We start from the raw sequence: 25154 nt of genomic DNA on the forward strand, positions 1-25154 counted from the left end.
TTCTCAAAAAAGTTATGTCAGGCCAAACAGGGTTCGTCTTAATAGCGCCAATTTGGCAAGCCCAGCCTTGGTGCCCTTACTAATCAGCCTTCTCGTCGAACAACCGACTCTCCCACCAAACAACAAACATCTCGTGATAAATCCATCTGACCCTTCAATTCATCCGATGTGTCCACGTCTACATCTGGGCGTATTTCACAACTTGTTGCCTTGATTTTTCCAAAGAGAGTCTCGCCCCTCTCTGATTGGGACCTCAATCATGCAAGCTTTTTCCAGAAGGTCTAGCTTTTACTTTATTTGCCACAAAGACTCGACCGTATGAGGCCGTTTCGGCATTTCATACTTGTTTTCTTCGGATGACCGTAGGTAATGACAGTGGCATGTTTTAAACATTACATTTCAACGACGGCGGAGTTTAGGGAAACTTCAAAAGACCAATCCGATAAGTTGTTCCTTTCATTTATTAAACCTCATAAACCAGTCAGTTCAGCAACGCTTGCACGCTGGATTCGTTCAATGCTGGGTCAGGCAGATATAGATACAAAAATCCTGAAAGCGCATTCAGAAAGGGCAGCAGCAACATTAGCAGCTGCCAACTGATCTGTTCCCTTAGATGAGATACTGAAGATGGCTGACTGGAATAAAGAGTCCACTTTTCGACAGTTCTATTACAGACCTATGGTATCGACACCAAATTTTGGTCGTGTTGTCTTAAATTGATCATAATAAAGTCTTTAGACTGATATTTTTTGTACGGAGAGAAATGAAGCAAGTTCAAATTAAATATCAATTTACTGTTGTAGTGTTGAACTCTACCGCTTGTACTCTCATATATTTCAACCGGAGTTCCCCAAATATAATTCGAATTATACAAGGGTTGTTCCAGCCTGAGAGTACAACTTCGGTTATATGAGGGAACGAAAGGAGAAATATATGATCCCTCCCTTTACCCCTCCCATTTTTCATGCAGGGTTAAATAAGCCACAGCAGGTTCATGGGACAGGTCAGTTCAGGGGGGTAGTACCTATGTTTTCTGGGTTCTTGGGTTAAAAAGTGATGTGAAGCACAGATTGGTATGCCATACCGCTTGTATTCTCATATATTTCGCATTTCGTTCCCTCATAAAACCAAAATCATACTTGCAGGCTGGAATAGCCCTTGTATAATTCGAATTTCATCGAAAACGATTTTGCTTTGGATAGTTCGCTGACATCCATGCATATTATTTTGAGAACAACGAGGAATATTACACGACATAAATATATTGATAGGACAATCTTTTGTGCTTTAATGAGAGCTCTTGTTGTTAGTGACGTGAAGTTTTGTGATGCATGTCCCTATTGAGAAAACAGAAACATCGTATATTTTCATGAAATTTTCCGCATTTTCTGAAAAAGCCTGTGTTTAGTATAGTTCTCTTGTATATTATCGTATTTTTCATTCTATTGTATTGATAGGCATATTTTGGTTTGGGATATTGTATATTTTTGTGAGATATTGCGGAATATAGTAGCATAGTTCTCTGACATCGAATCTTACGTGTTTTTCCTATGAACAAGGAATGTTAAAGATAATATTTATGTAGGTTCATGAATGGTATCGGCTGTTGCATTAAAAACGCTTCATTTTTTGACGTTGGTAACGTTTTGTGATATTTTATGCTTGGTTTGCTCGAAAGAGAGTTTTTATTGAATGCATATGTGGCCGTATTGTTTTTTCCTCTTGTATTTTGCATTTATATTTTGCTCATACAGTGGAGAAGAAGGAAGTAAAAAAAGTTTGACTGAATACGTTGCGAAGACAGTTTTTTTGTGGCGCAGCTCTGATTGAATTAATCGGTGCCTAAACAATTCCGCATAATTTTCTGTAATGTTCAACAGGGCAAACAACAACATCGCAAGCCATAATTCGATTGTATCATAACAACTGCATTGTCAGATGCTCTGCCTTAGACAAGGAGCTATGGCTCAGATTTATTGTAATAAATTTAAATTGTCGGATATCCGTGTATATAAACAAAAACCAAAATAAATTGAGGGGTTTTCATTTCATAAAATCTATATATGAAACTGCAAAATGCTCCGTGTGTGAGAGCGAGGAAATTATTTTTTTCGACGGAAGATTTATTCTAATGTCTGTTTGGTAGTTTCCTAACATAAAAGCGATTCAAGAAGTGAACCTTACACTAACATTTACCAGAATGTACGAACTTACCTTCAGGCTGTCGATCTTTGTCTACGACGAGACGCTTTCTCACGTCGAAGCCTTTTGGTAACGGAATATAACGAGATATATTTCTGCTGGTTACATTCATTTTTATGACAATGGGTGAACTTCTTTCTTTCCAGTAAAGAAAATCTCCAACACCGTCCACTGACATCCATCTCCGACGATCAGCTGAACTATAATTAGTTGTTTGATTGCTGTTACGGCCATCGTAATCCATTTCAATTATGACATTAACTGTTCCCCAACCCTCGTACGCGTACACTCGCTTCCTGTTGTAATCCAGAGTCACATAGTAAAAACCATTTCTGTTGAAACCATGTATTTGTTTTTCCTTTTTAGTAGCCAAGTGGCTTCGCATCACCTTTCCTCCATCATACTCAGTCCAAAATAAATATCTACAGTGAACAACAATACAGAATTATAATAATTATTAAAACTGGTTCAAAGTCAGCTATATATATATATATAATCTGAGATATTGCGATTTAAGGGAACAGAGTGATGACAGCGGCTACAAATACAATAAATAATTTATTTATTGACAGACATACGCCCGTATTCTAAAAGTTCACTCAGACTCAAACTCATTGAGTCGGAGTTCTCAATCTTCTCATAACATTTCAATGCCGGTATTTTCAGTCGAATACGATCTAGCTTGATTCTGAGTTTTTTACCTTCGATCTTTCCATTGACCAAAAAGAATTTTCTCATTGATCATGAAGTAATAACAAAATTTCTATATCACTCTCAATGAGTGTGCGTGAGCCTTTGAATACAGGCGATAGACTTGCAATTGATTTCCGCGAATACCGCGCTCAGGGTGCTGCAAAGCTTAATCGTTGTAAGAAATGTATCTCTTCATGTCGAAGTTTGTATTCCATGCCAGATTTATCGCTTTATACAGGCGAGATCGCTTATTGCAAACCGTTAAAATAAAAGTTAAACAATCAGCGGAGAATATCTGCAGACGATAACACTGCGCATGCCGACTCCATTGTGCGGAATCCCTTTTCCATTCTAGCTACTTGAAGTAGCGCTTTCATGCTCTGCTGACGGGCTTCCTTTTCACGCCTAAAAACGATCAGGTTTATGCAGTATTGATATAAACAGGATTGAAAAATGTTGTGCTGCCCACATTGTTCAGAGTTGTTATCAACATTGAACAATATTGTTACATGACAAGTGTGAACAATAATGGCAGCACAACATTGTTATATGTTGATAAACCGCCGGCTCAGAGTTTTTAGCCCGGTATGATATTTTCCCGATTTCCAGTTTCAAAATTTAACCTGCGTGGAATGCTACCCTAGATCTGGGCTGGAAACTATGACCTACTCTATCATTCCTATAGAGGAGATATGAAAGAGTAATTCATATCTTGATATGAATAGACATATGAATAGAATTTTGATAGACATCGCTTGTGGTTATGTCAAAATCCCATGAGGTAATAATAATGCCTTGTACCTCATTCTTATTGTTATTTGAACTTGAGTATTGCGCTCTTTTGCTGGGATATCAAAACAACGTTTCATGCATACGTCCTATGACATGGCCGGAATTGTGAGAAATTAACAGCACTTACATTACTGTCCAAAAATAACCCAACAAAAAACGCCGTTAACCTATATGTCAAACCTTGGTCTGACGACAGTTGAACCCAGGTCAGACCGAGGTCGAACTAACTTGTGAGGCTGGCTACACCACTGCATGAATTTAAGGAAAGAAAGTTATAGTTTCCCTCAGCTGATCACTGCACATCATGCGTAACTGATTATTTAGTCCAAGTACTGGCAAAAATTTAGTTGCATTTATGGACAGAAATGAGAACCAATGTACAGAACCGCCTCCGACAAGTTTTAATCCGGAATACAAATTTTTGGCCATTGATAAAGAAGTTTTTGAATTTTTATCTGAAAACATAATTGAGGAAACGCATTCTGAGAGTGGTGAGGTTTTTCCCAATTTTTATTCGGCCTAAAAAGGAGCCAGGATAATTTGTGTGAGTGATTTTCAACCTTAAAAGTCTTAATGAGCTGTCACTTAACGCAAGTTCAAAATGGCCACTTTAGAAACAGCTATAAAACCTCACTGTTTCACCAATACAAAATACCAATACCTTAAATTATCTTAGAGAGGGAAACTTTATTAATAATTATTACTGCTTCACCAATGGGACAATATCGAACACACCTGTGATCAAAATTTGGTCACTCTTGTCTCGGTTACATTCATTACTCCATTTACATCGAAGATTCTCTCCGGTTGTGCAAAGATGTTATTTTTTATGCAACTCAGTTATTTGTTCAACTAGGGTTTGTACCAGATCATTCTAAGTACTGGCTAGTTTGTACCAGATCATTTGTGCAAAAATTATCAAAGTTTCTCGAAGTTACTATTCGACAGTTAGCTTCTATTATTGAAACTCTTGTCTCTGCATTCCCTAGAGTTGAATTTGGACTGTTATACTATAGAGCATCACAGCGTGATAAGACCCTATAGCATTACGACACTCATACGGAGATTTTGAACAAAAATTATGGTGTCTATCAAAGGCCAGTATTGATGAAATTAAGTGCTGGGTATCTTCCCTACCAACTGCATTTATAGGATCATGGTATCCCGGCTCATTTGAGTATGACAACTCACATATAGGTTGGGGAGCCGTTGTTAACGAAACTAGCACGAAAGGCTGTGGTCCACACACGAAATGGAATTCATATTAACGTCTTAGAACTTCTGGCCATAATGTTTGAGTTAACATTACCTCTTGATAGCACCTGTGAAACGCATATCTGAATTCAATCAAATAATACAACAGCTGTCACAGATGTAAATGCAATGGGAGGATGCAAATCTATAGAGTGTGATAATGTTAGTAAAGATATTTGGTTATGGGCCATAGCTCGCAATAATTGGTTATCGGTCGCGTTAACTCCGGGCAAACAAAATACTGTTGCTGATGAACTTCCACGAGAATTTAATGCGGAATTGGAATGGACTTTACATCCATCTGTATTAAATTGGATTACCGAGCACTTTAATCAACCCGATGTTGATCTATTCGCCAGCCGGATAACAACCAAACTGACGTTTATATTTCGTGGAAACCAGACCCGAATGCCTCTTTTGTTGATGCATTTTCAGTGAGTTGGGTAATGTTCACTAACAGTTAGGCATTACCACCTTTTTGCTTAGTTGCTAGGTGCCTACAGAAAGTATTACAAGAAAAAATTACCATGATCATTAAGGTTCCAATTTGGACGACTCATGTATGGAAACTTTTTACTTTAATAATCGATCATCCATGGAGCTGCAGAGTGTTCCAGAATGTTCTCTTTAAAGCCTATACAAGGATCAACTCACCCTCTCAGTCCAAAATTAATCTTAATGGAAATCAAATTATCGGGAATAACATCATTGAGTGCAGCGTTCATGAAAGTGTTGCCGACGTCATTATGTCTTCATGGAGACCAGCGACTTACAAGCAATACAACGTTTACATTGCAAAATGGTCCAAGTTTTGCCTTCAAGTGCTAATTAATCCAACGCTACCCTCTGTGAATAATGCGTTAACTTTTCTTGTTGGTTTATATGACCAACATTATCTTACCCTGCCATAAATACCGCTCGTTCAGCTTTGTTCAGCTATTTAATGGACGCTAAATTTATTAGAACACACTATAGAGTAACCACTCATATATTCATTGTTCGCTTCATGAAATCAGTGTTTAATTCCAGAAAGCCAGCCGCCAAGTATGACAAAACATGGAATGTCAATGTCGTATTAGATTATTTAAAAGGAATGTCCACTGCTGCTCAGTTATCTTTAAAAGACCTTTTCTTAAAGCTTGTCATGTTACTTGCCCTCATGCACGTCGGGTCAACGATGTCAAACCTTGACTTTTCAGGATCTTCAAAGTATGAGGAAAACAGAAACTATTATGAATTTCATCTTACCAGTAATTTAAACAGAATTGACCTGGTAATACGTTCTTAACCTTTTATGCAGGGAAATATCAACAAAAAGAACTGTGCGTCTATACCATGCTTTGAAGACGTATTTATTTATTAACTTTGCCAAGTATGATGCAACATTTACCAGTATATTTACAACAATATATAATATGGAAAATTGGCAGGGTGCACGCTACAGTTTTCACCAATTACAGCGGCCCCATAAACTATACTAATACTATACAACAAACACAAATCTAATAACAACACGATATTTGACAGGACAGATTACGAGACTTGTTACAAGACAAAAAGATTAAAAAAGATTTGAGTAGAACTTTGAGATTAAGGAAGGCCACATCTACAAAATTACTGCTTTCTTATGGGAAACCGCATGGTCCTAAAGCATGTGGGTTGTTCATTGGTCTCTGTGTTTCGGAAATTCTATAACAAACCTATTATTAATGATAATCTATTCAAAATTCTGAGTTACAATAGATCGTCTGAGTTTTGCACTTTTATAGGCTGTGTCCACAATTGTTAAAGTCTCCTGTTAACCGGAAGTAGCTACGTAACTACGGTTTGGTAGAATTATCATCAAACTTCAATTTGAGGTATGTCTCAATTAATTTTCAATTAATTACCTCATAAAACACTCGAATTATCATTTTTTGTGGATATTACTAAAGAATCGTCATATAAATTAAGACCTCGTCGTTGTCTCAAAGTAAAAAAAAAATATAGACGATTTGGTCGATAAATACGAAAGTATGTCGTCATGTCGATGCTACAATTATATGAATAATGATTTTCTATATAAGTAGTCGTAGGAAGATTACTTTTCTCTGTTTAATTAGACCATAGGCTTGTTTCTGCCTGTACTATGAAAATACATACCAAAAAACAAATACTGCTTACTGTTTTTAATTAAAAGCAGAGTTAGCTATCAAAATTCAAGAATCCTTGTCAGCTGACATATAATTGTAAATTATATGAAAGAATAAATCACTGAGGATGGAAAAGGTGTGTTATCTTTCTAGTATATTCTGCAAGTGGCGATACATTTCAATTATGTTTGCAGACACTTCAATAACCTCTACTAATGAGATAATATTAATTAATTATTGCCATATTCCTGTTTAATGTCCAGTGCATGATCTAGTAGGAAAAATACTGGTTCCCACCCTCTTGCCTGATTACCAGGTTAAACGTCTACAATGTTTGCAGAATGCATGTGAAGCTTTTGTACTTGGTAAACATGTAAATACAAATGAAGTTATTAAATTAAGATGGTTGCCTGTGTATGAAAGAAGAGAGTTATAAATCTTCTCAAGCTTGTTCATAAATCATTGTATAATGTGACCATATCTTAGAATCTTAAATTGCAACTGTATGTTGTACGTTAATAATTATAATTTAAGATCTGCTGCAGCTCCTCTAATTTATATTCCAATTAAGGAACGTGGCACCTTTCATGATATGACTTCAAAGACTTTTATCGGCTTGCTTTTGACATTAGAAAAATTGAACATTTCTCAATGTTTGTTAACGCAGTTAAAACTGACTTGCTTGCAAAAGTGAAAGCCTGCCTTGAATAAGGGAATCTTTGTTGATTTTATAGTATACTCCAGCCAACATTTTTATATATTGTACTGCTTAATTACTCAATTAACTTCTTAATTAGATACTTATTGAATACACAATAAATAATTGAAATATATTATATAATAGATGAAATAGTTGAATTGTACATGTTGAAATGTGGAAATACTTCTAATAAATCATTATCATTATCATATTTCATTGAGAATGAGAACAGATGATCATCATACATGTGCTTGGTATACACGGAAAAAACAACTTGAAGTCAAACTGGGGCTTAATTTAGTTTTGGATACTGTAAATGTAAGTACATACATTTTGTGATAATTTTTTTGTTCATGCCATGTATACATTATGTAAAGCCAAAATAGTTCTTTTCCAGGAGATAATTTTTCCAAATATAAGAATTTAAGAACTAGGCCGTTGGCTGTGACGCGAAAACACTCAGTTTCGTCGCCCCCAACGCGGTGCTAAGATATTTTAGCAGGGATTAGAAAAATAAAGTGTGCTGATTTCAAATATCTTTGTTCCCACACGCCAAACCGCGCAGTTTTTGCACAACTCACGGCCAAAGTTCTATATTTTCATATACTGAGAGCCATTATGAATTCCGCGGTATCTTTGATCTTTCGGCTACATTACTTGAAGTATCGAGAGTGTTCGAGAAACGTAGGCTCATATTAAATAACTCAAATTATAAAATATAAATAGGGATGAACCACCAAGAAGAACGCTTTCTGCACGACAATGTTTTATTCATTTCGAAGGTAAATCTGGGGAATTCTTCTCGTTCAAGTTAACACAGTTGATAAAACCTGAATGAGTTCAAAACGAGGGTTAGTTTGGATGAAAAACGTACTCAAATCGTGACCAATGTTGGACATCGCGAGCGTTAAACGCATTGTCTATATCTCGTATATTATAGAATATTTTGTACAATACGCGTATATAAAAGTTTCCATTACAGAAATATAACAAGATTATGTACTATAACTTCCAATATAGTAATTAATAAGATTTTCCAAGTATTAAATTGCTTATTTCTTCATGGACTTGGTGTTAGTATTACTCAAGGACAAGCCAAGGTTTTATTATACTGTATATAGAAATAGCTGTTTATAAAAGACGTGTATAGGAAATAAATATGCTCATATTGGTTTAGTTCGCTGTGTTGTTATTTCCATTTTAATTACACATTTTACATAGGTCGATCTGAGTCGTTATTCCCTATGAAAAATCTAACAGTCTTTGCAACTGTAAATGTAAGGCAGGGTGTTCAACCTTAAGATGTTCCTGTAAAAAGTCAAACAACAAGTGCAATGAAATGTGCCAGTGCGTTGGGTGCACAAATTGCCCCAACACATCTAGCGAAAGCCTTGAAGATGATTCGGAGGATGATTTGGGAAGTGATATGGAGGATGAAAACTAACGTTCTATACACCCAGTATTTGTTAATATAATTATATATATATATATATATATATATATATATATATATATATATATATATATATATATATATATATATTATACGTATTTTAGAATTATTTGTAGAATATCAGAGTTTACATGACCAAATTTTTGTCGTGATTTGATTTTGCTTCCCAACCATGTTTTTAGCCGTTTTAAAATTTTTCCAGATTTTATCGACTGTACTAACTTGAATGTGAAGCTAAATGTCACAATTCGCCAGATTTATCTTCAAAATGATTAAAATATTGCTGTGAAAGAAGCACTATTCTGGGAAATCATCCATATTTTCTGATTCGATTGTTTATGCGCCTACGTTTCGTGAGTACGTTTGATTACTTCAAGTAACGAAGTCGAAAGATCAAAGATACCGAAGAATTCAAAATGGCGCTCAGTTGATAAAAATACTGAACTTTGGCCGTACATTATGAAAAAACTGCGTGGTTTGACGTGTGGGAACAAACATATTTGAAATCAGCAGATTTTATTTACCTAATTCCCGTTTAAATATGTTAGCACCGCGGTAGGGGCGACGGAATTCAATTTCTAGCCTTAATTTGGCCACACAGCCAACGGCCTAAACTCAAATACTGTATTATGGTGTTAAGAAAATGTAATTATGGTTCTTAAAGTTTCTATAATTTTTTCCCAGAGATAAAAATGTAGCAAGATATTTTACAGAGAAGATTGAAAAATGTGCACGACATAAGCATGACAAAAGGAGTATTTATTGGCTATTGCTAAGTTATAAGTATGAACATTTTGAATAATACAGACTATATAGAGAGAATATGTGGACTTAAGACTGTGAGAATGTTTCTAGCTGTAGAATATTTACTTCCAGCCATTGGAAATGAACAATCTAATTGAGAATATTTTCTTGGATGAAATAATGATGTATATTAATACATGCAGTATATGTATATTTGATTAGTATTGTGAGATATTTTATGGTTGAAATCTGGAAGGTCATTTTCACCAATTATTTTTTAGAGCTAATATGTCATTTTGACCCATCTGTTTTTACAGTGTTTTTACAGAACTTCAATAGGCAGAGTTATGAGCTGAATCAAACTGCAAATTAAAATTATCATCTACATAGCATGCACTGAAAAACAGATATGAAGAATTTATTTTAACGGTTAAGGCAGGTTCGGCAACGCGAAAAAGCATCTGACAAGTCATGAAAATTGAACAATAATCAAGGAGAACGAATTCATGTTCAAAAATCAAAACTAATCGAAAAAAAACAAAATCCGAAAAATATAGTTACTTACGTCGCAAAAATCTTTCTTACAAATCGAACTTTATGCTGATAATATTTTTCTTAAATTGAACTCAATAATTAGCTCTTGTTGCGATTACTTCTCAATTTATGAAACACTCACCCTTCGATGGGGTCAATTGCTATATCTCGAGGCTCGAGAGTTTTAATCAGCGTTCTGCTGTCTTTACCGTCTAAAGTCGCCACGTTAATGATATGCTTCCAGTAATCACTCCAGAATATACGACGTCCTATCCAATCAATTGTTAATGCCCATGTCTTAGCATCCTTCACAACGATCTCTTCATAAGTTCCATCATAATTTGCCCGACGAATCTCTTTCTCGTATTCTGCAAAATATATTTTCTTATTCGTCATGTCAATGTCCAGCGTCCGCATATATCCTTTTCCATCTACGACGACTGTTGCATCCAGCGTCGTTAAATCGACAGCCAAGATTGCAGTGTTGTTCGCCAAAAACATATATTGCTCAGGATAAGGTCCTGGAAAAAGATTACAGCTGAAGTCAAATACTGCGTATTAATGTACAGGTTTGCATAGTTAAAAACGGAAAAAACTAATGCAGAAATGTGCTGTTTTCTGTAATTGTTCGCTGGATAAATTTTAAAATTCGATCCAAATTTATTTCTCAAAAACATTGGGGCGAGTGCGCGGCCAGCGTGATTTTCCATACAAATCTATGAGTGAGGGAAATTTACATTTGCGCTTTTTGCTCGATTTATCCAAAACAATTAAAAAATTGCTCAATTTCAAAGATTATTGAGGATAAATCGTTTTTTGTTGATATGTGGCTGGAAGTATTAGCACTGTAAATTCAAAAGGGTAGTTTTGATCCCTTAAAAGGGGTAGTTTTTTTGACCCCAGGACTACCCCTTCAAAAGGGTAGTTTTGGTCCCTTCATAGGTTACCCCTCGAAAGAGTAGAATCTACTCCTCACAGAGGGTAGTTTTGACTCCTCAAAGGGTAACCAAATCACCCTTCAAAAGAGTCGTTTCAACTCTTCCAAAGAGTAAAAAGAGCTAACTTGAAGGGTAGTTTCAACACTCAGGAAGGGTCATTGCAGCTCCTTATTTAAGTAAACTAAAAGTGGAAAGGAGTGATTCTACCCTTTGAAAGGGTCGTAACATCTCTTCCACAGAGTAAAAATAACCCATTTGAAGTGTAATTTCAGCAGCTTATAATATAAAGTACAAAATTTTTAGACAAAAGAAAACATTTCTAGTAATGAAGTTTATTAGCAAGCTTTGAAACATCACAGATAAATTATTCTTATACATTATTTTAGTTCAAAATATTAAAACTACTTATTTAGTGGCCATACTAAATATATAAATGCCATACATTTACATCTGACAGTTTTTTCAAAGTACTGCTAGGTTTGTGCAATACCTTGCTCAAATAAACAAGTCTTTCATGGACTTAATTAAAAATTGCCAATTGGCAAGTTTAGGAAAGTATCCGATAGAGCTCAGATAATGAAATTAAGCCCTTGTATGAACCCAGAAGTAGTTGAATAAAAATATTCATGCAAGAAGACAAACACATCTATGCAAACTCACTGCATGTCTTCAATTATTACACATAAGCTAAAGTCATTCACTCCTGAGCAATGTTTCCCTTTGATTATTGACCAGCTGTTCTTAAATTTTGTATATCATCCCAAACATGAAAATATTTATAAGATAACCTGGAGTATTTTTGTCCTTGAAAATTAAGTGCTGCAACACTGTGGGTCCAATTAACCATTGGTATAGCAAATTTTCCACTGAATTTCTTGCTCACTACCTCAATCCATGTTCGTAATAAAACAAAAAAGCAAGCATACTTGAGAAATCAGGGTTAAGATAACAAATGTTAAAGAAATTAAGCAGTGCATAATATATGTGAAATATATGATTGGCAATGCTATGCACAGTTTTGCATGCTCTGACAGATATAAAATTAGGCATAAAGGGTAGTCATCTGGTAAGCTGTCAATGATTTTTCCTTTTATCTATTACATGATAAATAAGTATATAATCAATTGGTCAATAAGTCTATAATTACCGGTATATTATATTATACATTAAAAACTAAGGTGAATAATCTAACAGCATTGCACAATTCCTTATAATGCATTACTTACCACAGATATTACTTTCCAATGAGACCTCTTTCATTACAGGTTTAGACTTAAACATCACCACTTAATGTTAATCCACCATCTAAGAATGCATATAAGAATTTTTAAAAGGCAATATAACAGTTATTTCATCCTAATTCTTAATCAAAGCTTATGTATATCCAGTAACCAAGATTCAGTATATCATGATCCTAAGATTGAGTGCAAATGTTTCAGCTAAAATTTGACCATGGTTTTATAGCCAACGTCAATATCACACTTTATATGGCATAGTGCCTATAGTATAAACCACGTTAAAATATGTTTATATAAACGTCGTTCATTTATCGGGAATGATGAGTATTAAAACTGCGAATATATCTGTTTATTGTTTGTAAATACGTTTACTGTTTACGCGGCAAATTCAAAAATAGCTTTCGTCTGTTTGCGCGTATAATTTTAAATCCTTACCTCTTAGGGCCTGTTCAGATGAGCTGGGCCAGCCCGGTTGAGTCGGACTAGCTCGCTTTTGCTGTTTTCATATGAGCCCGTTAAAGGCGAGATCTCGCTTTGTTCAGGCGAGATCTCGCCAAAGCCGGGCTGGCCTGGTTCCATATGAATGCAATTTTACAAATAAAGTAAAATAATATGTGAGGCGAGATCCCGCCACTGCCGTGCTAGCCCGGCTAAACCGGGCTGGCCCGTCTGATATGAACAGGCCCTTAGAAGACTGAGATTCCCAGCCACTTTTAAAACAATCTCCGCAATCTTCTCCAGGAAATCTTGCGACATAATGTCCCGTAAAATTTAATATAAATTCGAATAAACTATTCAAAGTACTTGTCGATTATTTCGATTTATTCTTCGCAAAAGAACAAACAACAACGTGCGAACTGCGAAGTGCGAAGCGACAAGCGACGCTATCCCGACACGCATCAAGAGCGCGGTGCAATCCTATCCACAGTAATCCACAATAATCCACAGTTCTTTCCGCTAGTTGGCAGTTAGCGAAGTTTAAAATATATATTTTCATAAGAAACAAACTACGTCCATTCAGAATGTTTAAATAGGCATTAAAACCTTCATTTCGTCTGCATATGAAACGAAACTTGCGAATCTTTGCTCGGTTATTAACGAAACGGTAATTTTCATAGTTCGGTTACTCTTGGCAATTAGAGTCAAATTGACTCCTTCGAAGAGTAACATTACCTTTTGGTAGAGTAGCAAGACTCTATTGTAGAGTCGTTTTGACCCCACCATAGAGTCAAAACTACCCTTAGAGTTGAAACAACCCTTCAGTCGAGTCAAAACTACCCTATTGAAAAAAGGACGGAAATCACCCCTAGGGGTCAAAACTACCCTTTTGAATTTACAGTTTGTGAATCAGAGACCGGTAAGTGTTAAAATTTGCGTCTTTCTTGAGGTGTTTTTGCGAGCTGTTTGCCCCCCTGGATATAAACAAACACCATTTATTAACTCGATTTATGTGACGATAAAGCACTAAAATGGGAAAATTTTAACCAAAATACGAAGATCTATGATATGGGAGAGATAATATGTAACTTGATAGCTCGTGCGGTGGACCAACACTGTTAAAATCTCCTTCACCTGTTGTCATATGTCAGTTCATAGTTGGTTATGGTGTATTTACTGCGACGTTGAAGTTATTATATTTGTTGGGAAGCCTTTTTTAATATACTCAAGAGGATATACAGCCAAATAAGCTTAAGCTTACAATCCTGTGTGCTTGCGATTGTTTAGACAGACTCTGCATGGTTCTGACTAAACTATGCGTACAGTATTAATACCATTAGGCATTAATTAGTAAATCGAATATAGTTGAGGCAAACTTATTTTAAATTCTACTTAAGGTAAAAAGCATGGCTCGACAATTTAAACCATGTACACTTACTTAATACCAATAAAATAAATAACACTTATTTACTGCGATCGAAGGAAACATTATGTTTTGTGGACCCAAGACATGTTCAGATCATAGCTGCCAACACATAATTTTAAAACAGCTATTCTGTTGAATACCTGTTTATACTGATAGATATCAAGCCAACACATAATCTTTTAATATTTCACAAAGTCTTTTAATATTTGATATTCATTTATATGTAATAAAAAGGATAACATTCTCCCCAAGCTGCGAAAAAAGGGATTTGAAACTGTCTGGTGATTATTTGTTTGTTTTCATTATATTAAAGGCAGAGTCATGATAGTATTGTTTATTGTTACTTCAATGGTAGTGATGTTTATTGTTACCAAATGTTCTAAATTTATAATATCTTCTGTGCAATACCCTGCTGACATTGTAGTTTCAAGTTGGAAATAAAGCAATGCTTGAGTTGCAAAAATATTTCTGTTCTTTGACCCTGAAGTTATTAAGGAACCTTGATAACTATAATGTCTTGTCCATGCCTTATATTGCAGTACATGATATTCAGCAAATATATACCATTTGTGTGATATTAAAGTCAATTTTAATTCAAGTGGTAGCTAAACTATGGTCTGGAATTATCCAGGGGGTAGTTAAACTATGGTCTGGATTTATTCAAGGGGTAGTTAAACTATGGTCTGGATTTATTCAAGGGGTAGTTAAACTATGGTCTGCAATTATTTCAAGGGGTAGTTAAACTATGGTCTGGAATTATTCAAGGGGTAGTTAAACTATGGTCTGCAATTATTTCAAGGGGTTGTTAAACTATCGTCTGGAATTATTCAAGGGGTAGCTAAACTACGATCTGGAATTATTCAAGGGGTAGCTAAACTATGATCTGGAATTATTCAAGGAGTAGCTAAACTATGATCTGGAATTATTCAAGGGGTAGCTAAACTATGATCTGGAATTATTCAAGGGGTAGCTAAACTATGATCTGGAATTATTCAAGGGGTAGCTAAACTATGATCTGGAATTATTCAAGGAGTAGTTAAACTATGGTGTGGAATTTTTCAGGGGTTAGTTAAACTATGGTGTGGAATTATTCAAGGGGTAGTTAAACTATGGTCTGGAATTATTCAAGGGGTAGCTAAATTATGGTCTGGAATTATTGAAAGGGCTGTTAAACTATGGTCTGCAATTATTCAACGGGTAGCTAAACTATGGTCTTGAATTATTCAATGGGTAGTTAGACTATGGTCTGGGGTTATTCAAGGGGTAGCTAAACTATGGTCTGGAATTATTCAAGGGTAGTTAAACTATGGTCTGGAATTGTTCAAGGGGTAGTTAAACTATGGTCTGGAAATATTTTGGGGGTAGCTAAATTATGGTCTGGAATTATTCAGGACGTAGTCAAACTATGGTCTGGAAATCAAAACAAATAATTAAATATTGATATGAAGATGTGTGGCTTTTAACTGACTGTTAATCTGAGCAACCGGGGTTCTCAAGAGTGGGATACAATTTTAATGATCTATTTGATTGACCTTTTTTTTATTTGTGTTGTAATGTTGTATTATATTTTTTTGTGTATTTTGTACTTTGTGCGTTATCATATCTTGTGTGTATATAATTTGTTTTTATTACGTGTGTACTAAATTTTGTTTATATTAATTTTCTTTTTTTTGTGCGTATCCTTTTTTATGTGTGTTTTATATTACGTATATAAATATAATATAATTTGTATTGCTCACGATTGCATACGTACATAAACTTCATTTCTAAGATAACTAAATTAATATCTCGCTCATATTATATTCGACAAGGCTGTCTGTATCTTTGATTTATGGAGACATCTTTGATGCAATATATTAGCTAACAGTAACACCACGCTATGGCATATCAAACAAATTCTTCACATGCTTTCTGCTCCCTGGAATGAAAATTTACATATCATATTTAAAACTCCCTCCTTGGTCGCCTCAACGCCAACGGTAAGGAGTGAAATGATAATTTTTATATTAGTAATATTAAACCAGGGGTTTCTTCGAAGTTTATTGGTTCGCTACCTTTGCTACCCTGGTTAGTAAACAACCTTATTGAAGCTGCTACACTACTGTGCCGAATTAAATATCCTTTTTTATGTGGTACTGTTGGCACATCGCCTCCCATTTGCAATAAAGAAATATTTCCCAATTATTAGATAAATCGTTCGAAGAATAAAACATCTAAAACGGTCTTTTCAAATGTGACTTCGCCGATGCAGTAAATCTGCGTTGAGCAGAGAAGAACAAGTGTTACCACGCAAAAGAGACTACGTCTACGAGCAATTCAACAGTGTTGGTCCAATGCACGAGCTATCAAGTTACATAATATTTCTCTCATATGATAGATCTTCCTCTCCTGGTTAAATAAGTTTCCCATTTTAGCGCTTTATCGTCACAAAAATCTTGTTAAGTATTGTTAATCATGATTCATTTTGCTAATTTATGAATGTATGCAAACTTTTTTCGTCGCTTTTCTTTACCAATCTAAAATTCTCATTCCCCTTACTCTCGTGCAGGATAACTGAAAAAGTAATAAAGGTAACTTGACAAAATTTTCATGGTTGACTTTAAAGACAATTGGCTCGGAGGTGCTGTATTCCGTTCAGTCTAAGTAAAATAGCGACTGGTAATTTCAGATTTATCGTAGAAGCTTTATATTTAGAGCCTGCAGAACGTTTAATACAGGACAAGTTTTATTTATTCTAGTTCAGCTCCGAGGCAAAAATATTTGGAATTAAATAAAAGTTAAAACCTAGTTTGTTATAGTATTTACAAAAATCGCCTACTTTCCAACATTGGCTGCGTCTGGTCTGCGTAACAATAGTGATTGTGTAGTAAGTCTATTATAGTACGTTTTCCACTCAGAGTAACTTGGTTTGCAATATGGGATAAAAGATTTTTATATTTTAAAAAAAAAGAAAAAAAATTGTTGTGGACCACTTTAATAGATGGTGTTTGTGTATATCCGGCGCGCAAACAGCTATCAAAAACACCCAAAAAACACCTCGACAAAGGCGCATTCACATATACTTCCTGCCGTATATCATCAAAGATTCATTTATCCCAATAATCTTTGAAATTGAGCAATTTTTTAATCCGTTTGGATAAATAGAGCAAAATGCGCAAATGTAAATTTCCATCATTTTGATATGGTAAGCGTTGGCTGCGCAATCGCTCGCCCCAATGTTTTTGCACACCTTCGCCAATGGCGTCTGCCCTTTAGTCCCCCTATTTTCGCTGAGATTTATGTCCACACTTCGTGACCAGATCATGCATGAACAGCAAATATTAAGAGAGAAGATTCTTTTTTATTTACGCTGTTTGACGCCAGTTTAAAAGACAATTACATGATACACAGTACACATCATATACCATCCACTTTAAAGACCGTAATCAGGAATTAAACCTGTGGCTCGGCGATTCCCGTAAAGCACTCATGCAGGCTACTACAGAGTCATTAACTACAAGTTTCGGTTCATCTATAATTTGCCATAATGAATTTATCATTATATGACAACGTTAAGAATTGCAGCATTTGCAATTGATCGAGAGCCATGGTCTATAAAAAGTCATGTACAGACGTGCGTACAGAATGATGTCACAGAAAGTTTTAATGAATTTAATCACACATCGCTTGTTTATTTTGTCAGGCAATTACACACATCAATCATGTAACATATTTATGCAGTATACAAAGCAAATAGGGTTTTTATACTAACTACACACATGCAGTTTGGATGAGATAAGTCATTTAAAAAGCAAAATCGTTACCGAAAATGAAAAATACTATAGGTGTGACTACAAGTCGAACAAGTTACAGAATTCTATTCTTGTATCTTTGCATGGTGACAGTCAATAAGTAATTTAGCTTGTAGGTACACCACGTAAATTTTTAATACTGCAAAGCTTTTAAAGTGCCTATGAAATGAAATTTTTTATTTCATATTAGTGAAGTGTTTAGTGTACAAACGACTATGTTGAAGTCGCAAGCTCTATAAATAATTTAAAGAAAAGTTATTAGGGTTTAAACTTGCCGATTTGGCCAAAAAATGTGGTTCACTTTCTGCGCGGTCAAATGGCGTCAAATTACTTCCGGTGACGTAAAGAACAGGGCACGCACAATAACATAAGCTCTTTCTTTTATACGAAATACACGAAATCTCGACTTTTCGAACAAAGTCTTATCGCATATTATAAAACTCTAAATAACGAAGAGTCTTTCGCTCGAAACGTCAAATTGAACCTTCGTACAACTTCAATATGACGAAGCGGTTTAGTTTAAATTTTATATAGGCTTGTGTGAATCGCAACATAAGACAAGATTACACTACCCGCTAAGCGCATTTTATGATAAACAACTAAGCGAAAGGTTTTTATACATTAGAATATAAGCCGTAGATATGGAGGAAACATCTCCTTTATGTGCAAATGAAAAAAGAGAAATTCTTGTTGTGTTGCCTGAGGGCCAAATAAGAAATCGCGCGCAAATCGTGGCGACACACGAGGTATTAGCATGCATTGTTTTCCTAAAGATCCGTCTGTACGAAAACAGCGGGTCCAATTTGTTCGAATACATCGGTCTGACTTCGACCCGGAAAAATATTCGTCAAGAATATGGTTGTGCTCGGCGCATTTTGACGAGAGCTGCTTCTCCAAACGTTTTGCGAGCAATGTACAAGGCTTCGATAGCAGTAAAACTAAGCGCTTTTTGACTCGAGGCTCAAACATGGACCCATGTAGCCAAATATCCATCTTGCCAACCACCTATAACTAACAGCACGGATATACCTATATAAATCCATTGCTTTTGTAAAGTTTCTCACTTTAAATTACAGAAGTTCAAACTCTTAAGTATTTCATTTACTACCAAACTGAAAAAAGCCTACATACAAGGAATCTACTTTATCCTTTTGGTCATATCTAGCCTCTATAGAATAACCGGTGTCAAGCCATCGATCGATATCAACTTCTTCGGATTTTCCCTTGTTAATATCAACCATTATATTGTCTCCCTGAGGAGGTAATGGTTCGCCTTCATATGGCATGTATTGAGAATCGCATACATACTCGATGGAATCGTTTGCATCCGAATTAGCAACAGAATTATTACTGCTATTCGACTACATCGTCCTATATTGTTTGTTTATAATTTGCGTTATTTGCGTTGTGTCAATTTCATGTGCCCTGCGCTTTACGTCACATCCGTCTGATTTGTTCCCAGTCTCCGAACCATATTTTTATTGCGAAATCGATACAAAAACGTACTAAAACTCATGTTTGTAATTCGAATTGAACATTTTTATGGTCAAATTCGAATTCTCCGCTGTCGAAAGTACCAAATGATTGAATAAAAAAATTCGTTTCATAGGCACTTTAAACGCGACTGCATGTATATTTAGTAGGTAAAGACTTACTACCGTTTGCAAGCTACTGTGAACCGTGTCCAATCAAACGTTTTGTTTTACGTTTATTTCCGGTGACGTTTGCGCGCGTAAACGTCATGTTCTCTAAGTACAATAGTTTACGTTTGCTTGCCGAAAAGTTAACGTTTGAGCTAGAAAAATTCGGTTTACAATAATGATTCAAGTTAAAATATTGTATGGCAAAGACAGATGTAAAGTAAAAACTTACAATAATGACGAACAATTGTTCAAAATGTCGTTGGACTCATTTAAAAATGATATAAAGCGTTTTGTTGGTGGAACATTCCTTGTCAGCGACCGAGTTCGAATTGAATATCGAGATGATGAAGGCACGTATGTGACTATGTACGAGAACTCTGATCTTAAAGATGCTATACGATGTCTGAGCGCCGTGCCTAATACGGATAATACTTTGAGGATGGTGATCAAAATAGACGAATCAACTACCCCTGTTATTTTGCAGGGGAAGCAATACAGCCCACAGGAAAAGAAATCTCGATTCTCAAGTACAACATTTGCCTCGACTATTGAGCGTGCGACGCCATTAGTTAAAAAGAAGTTAACTTTTTCAAACAAAACGAATAATATTTTCGAAGATGACGATTACGAGGAGACATTTGACAGGCGACCGGCAAGTAGCGACGAAGAAAGTCAAGAAGAAAGTGATATGAACAATAGTACCCAACTATATCAGAACACTGGCAAGACACCGATAGCTAGATATATCGAGAAGACTCAACATAAAATTAAAAAGAATGACAATGCCATAGAAAAATTGAAACGTGAAGAAAGGTTGACAAAGCAACGAATAGCAGAAGCGAAGTCTAACAATCAGTCCGTTGGTAATTTGTGTAGCCGATGTCATCTTAGAATGGGACATACAGTTAGGACTTGTATTTTTGAGCGATACGACTCTGTGTTCAAATGTGGAGAAGAAAAGCAACATCCCGGAGAAATAGATACCAGAAAGAAAAAGAATGCTATAGTGCGACTGGAGTCAATCGGACGTAAGTTAGAAGCTGAGCTTCAAAATAAAAAAGATGCTGCTGAAAAAGTTGGCTCATCCATTGTTAATCGGCTGGAGGAAGAAATTTTAGCTGTTGACCAAGCTTCCTACACGTTTAACGGTTTTAAAAACTGGAGTCTTCTCCGAAAACATGTTTTTATTTTGCAATCATATTGCAAACGTCATTATGGGGGAAAAATTCCTCCGAGACATAAAGTTATGGAGTGTTTACGTAGAGCAATTCAAGAAGACGAAAGTGTTTCGTCTGGGACTGTCGGCATGTCGCAGGTAAGGTCTCGTCGCGTTTGGGAAAATCCTTTTAAAGATCACCTCGAAAAACAAGGAATTGTTTTTCCTCGTTCAAGTGAAACTATATCGAAGATGCCTACAAGCGATATGTTTCGCTACGCGCCGCAAAATGAAGTTGAGGAGGATGAGCAATTTTGCATGGCTTTATCGATTAGTTCTTACGACACTGAGCCACGAAGCGAAACTCGTGACGAATTTGAGCAATATGAAAGTGTCACAGACACCCCTGGCCCTGCTATGTCTATGTCTTCTAACGATGCAGATGCCGCGAGTTTGTTACTATCCCTTAAGAATGCAAACAAATGATCATTGACATTGTAAGTTCCAACATTTTCTTCAAGTTACAATGGCTTACTTTGAACGTGAATTTATATTTGTTTAAGAAAACTTTTAATTATAAACTTTCAAGTTATACGTTCCGTTTTTGTGCCACTGTGGAAATTATCATCTACAATGAACAAAACAAAATTTATTTGTTCTAATGACGTTTTTACAAAATTTATTTGTAAAAAAGTACATTTTTTTCAACATTAATCACATTGTTTACGTTTTGTTTATACAAATTTTATTTTTTATCTTGTCCAACACACTGCGCCATGGTGGTAACTTTGGTATTATTTACACCACGCGTACTATCTTTGTAGAAATATCTCTATCTTACTGTAACATTTACATATGTGGAAATAAGTATGAAGTACATATATTTATAGAAACCCTTCATATCCTCTTGGGAAATCTGTTCAATAGCGAGCATGGCTGCCAAGGGTAAATTGTCATGAACTCGAGATTTTAATTCATAATTAAGCATAGTTTTTATTTTATTGAAGCACAGCTCTATAGGATTTAAATCCGGTGAATAAACGGGGGTATACAAAAGCTCTATACCCATCTCTCCCAAAAATTCTTCAAGAACTTCCCCACCCTCGTATTGGTGAAGCGCCAAATTATCCATTATAACAACATCACCCACACCAAATACTGGGCGATGAGTGTTCAATTAATAGCGGCCGCAGCTTCTTCAAAAAAATTGAGGAATTCCATGGTGTTACTTGCTCCCGGAATAATGCTATAATAATCAGCTCCGTTTAAAGAAACAAGCAAATTTAATGTATTGTTTGGGGATTCATATTTTCTAATGACGTTTACACACCTTTCACCGACTGGTGAATGGCCGTAGCGTCTTGTACCAACGTCGGGAATTTTCAGGCCTGCTTCGTCAAAAAATTTTAAACGCCAAGGGTCTTTAGAGCATACGTAGTCAATAAATATCTGCGTATAAAGCAAGTTCGACTGGGTGAAACGTTGAGTGGCAACATGTGATATTTTTTTCCTGGAATATCTTTTTCCAGAAAGCATATGTTTTCTCACAGCTCGAGATATTGTGGATAAGGAAATGTGTGTATTATCGTCATTAACTTCACTCAAAATTTCATAAATTTCATTTAGTGAAATTGAGCCGTTCTCTGTTTTCAATATTTCTATTAGTTCAAGGTCATCAGCATTTAACTTCTGACTGAAATTTCCACCACGTTTTGACTCCTGTACAGTATATCTTTCGCAGTATGTTCTCCATATGTTTGACACGGAGCTGTGGGATATTTTAAATCTCTTTGCGACATCTTTAAACGAGGCGTTAGTAAAACCTGTACATCTATCCCCTTCGGCTTGCAAGAGCTCAGCAATGACACACGTTCGAATATCTTCAGACAAAGCCTTTCCTGGGCCATACGTTCTTCCATATTTGTTGATTCTGGGAGCTGCCATCGCCTTGTTTTCGTGATTTTAAAATGCCGTATTTCTCTTTTGGGTGCACAGTTACTATGTCAAAGGTTAACTTTTCGGCGAGCAAAAGTAAACAATTGTACTTAGAGAACATGACGTTTACGCGCGCAAACGTCACCGGAAATAAACGTAAAACAAAACGTTTGATTGGACACGGTTCACGGTAGCTTGCAAACGGTAGTATTGACTGATGGCGGTAATTTTTTTAGCCTGCTCGCAGCCCAAAATCGAAAATTAGGGTGTGCTAAACTGCAACGCTAATCATGTTCCGTGACGAAACACTTACAGAGATTTAAGTAATGCGTGTTGATTGGTCCACACAAAGAAACCAATCTAAGTCGCGTCATGATTGGTTTAATTTCAAAATTAATTCTATAATTTATTCAGCGTTTCATTATTCCGTAAGCAAGATGGCGGCGGCATCACAACAAACGTGTTTTGTCCCAATTGATCGGTGGAATAACGCACTTGAGAGTGTTTGTTCTACATTTAATTTTAAAGAGCTCTACCCAGAACAAGAGGAGGCTTTGAAAAAATACTTTTCAGGGTACCATGTTTACATTAACTTGCCAACAGCCTTCGGAAAATCACTAGTGTATCAAGCAGTGCCTATATTGTATGACTCGCTTAATCGGCGACCAAAAGGTACTAGTATAATCGTCATCATTTCGCCTTTAAAGTCATTGATGGAAGACCAGTCAGCGTATTTAAATAGTTTGGGAATATCTGCTATTTGTATCACTGACGAAGCCAAAGATCATGCCATACAAGATGTGATTCAAGGCAAATATTCCCACGTTTATGCCTCGCCAGAGTGTCTTCTTGCAACATCAACATGGAGAGGTTTATTTTCCTCTAAAGTTTTTTTGGAAAGTCTAGTTGGAGTGGCAATCGATGAAGCTCGTTGCATCAGCCAGTGGTAAGTATCCTCTATTTCATATAATTAACAACAACTTTTTGACCTCATTCCATACCATACAATAATAGACTTATGTTTTGCCCAATATTTATAACATCTTCTCACATATAATGGTTTTCTCAATTGCAGGGGAATGTCGGTAGATAGGCGAAGAAAAGAAAGCATCCCATTCACAAAATGGTATGGGAACTTAAGTGAATTGGTGTCTCTGTTTCCATCCAATCTAAATTTCCTAATTCTGACAGTAACTGCCACACAGTCAACAACTGATTGCATTTTTGATAGTTTACATTTATCAATGAAGAATGTGTATTCTGTTAAAAAAAGTCCAAATCGTAACAATATAAGATACAGTTTGCAGTATATTGATAACAATATGCCACTCGAGATGGTTTTCAGAGGACTTATTGATGAAGTGCTTAAAAAAGGAACTACAACTGAACGGACACTCATCTATTGCCAAACTTGCAAGCATTGTGGGTTAATATTTCGATTATTTGAAATTCATCTAGGGAACAACCTATACAATGGCTTTACCAGACCCCAGAATAGAGTTGTTGAAATGTTCCATGCTGGTACACCTGAGCAAGTAAAAAAGCATGTTATTGAAAACCTAAGTGAAGAAAGTGGATATATTCGTGTATTGATATCCACCATAGCGTTTGGCATGGGTGTTAATTGTAAAAGTGTTCGGCGAGTGATACACTTTGGGCCTTCTAAGAACTTGGAAAGCTATGTGCAAGAGAGTGGGCGTGCAGGTAGGGATGGCAAACCAAGTTGTTGTATAATTCTATACAATGGATTGCTATCCAGCCATTGTTCAACAGAAATGAAAAAATTCATTACTAACGACAAACCCATCTGCTTGAGACAGACAATTTTGACATCAAGTGTGATGAATTTATCATTCTGCATGAATGCTGTGATATTTGTGCTGAAAAATGGAAGTGTGGGAGCAATGAATGCTGTAAGGTGCCAGTGATGAAGAGGAAGAGGACTTTGCAACTTCATGTGAATCAAAACTAACACGATCTGTATCATCTGAACAGAAGAGCAAATTGAAAGCTCTTTTGATATCATACAAGAAGGAATTAATTGATAGTGAGAGCCATAATATGATTTCAACTGTTGGTGTCCCA

General features: G+C 35.8%; 1 protein-coding gene across 1 annotated transcript in view; it reads right to left on the reverse strand.

Annotated features, from left to right (window-relative positions):
- Positions 1–2185: 2185 nt before the first annotated feature.
- The window catches only part of LOC114533474 (pro-epidermal growth factor-like), a 29362-nt gene continuing 6393 nt past the window's right edge, over positions 2186–25154 (reverse strand). The window contains exons 2-3 of the mRNA XM_028554999.1: positions 10647–11025; positions 2186–2624 (exon numbers count right to left, since the gene is read on the reverse strand). Coding sequence (XP_028410800.1) covers positions 2186–2624; positions 10647–11025 — 818 coding nt within the window. The remainder of the gene's footprint in view (positions 2625–10646; positions 11026–25154) is intronic.

This window comes from Dendronephthya gigantea, unplaced genomic scaffold (assembly GCF_004324835.1).
Source record: "Dendronephthya gigantea isolate DGI-Jeju-01 unplaced genomic scaffold, DenGig_1.0 000002F, whole genome shotgun sequence".
NCBI lineage: Eukaryota > Metazoa > Cnidaria > Anthozoa > Malacalcyonacea > Nephtheidae > Dendronephthya > Dendronephthya gigantea.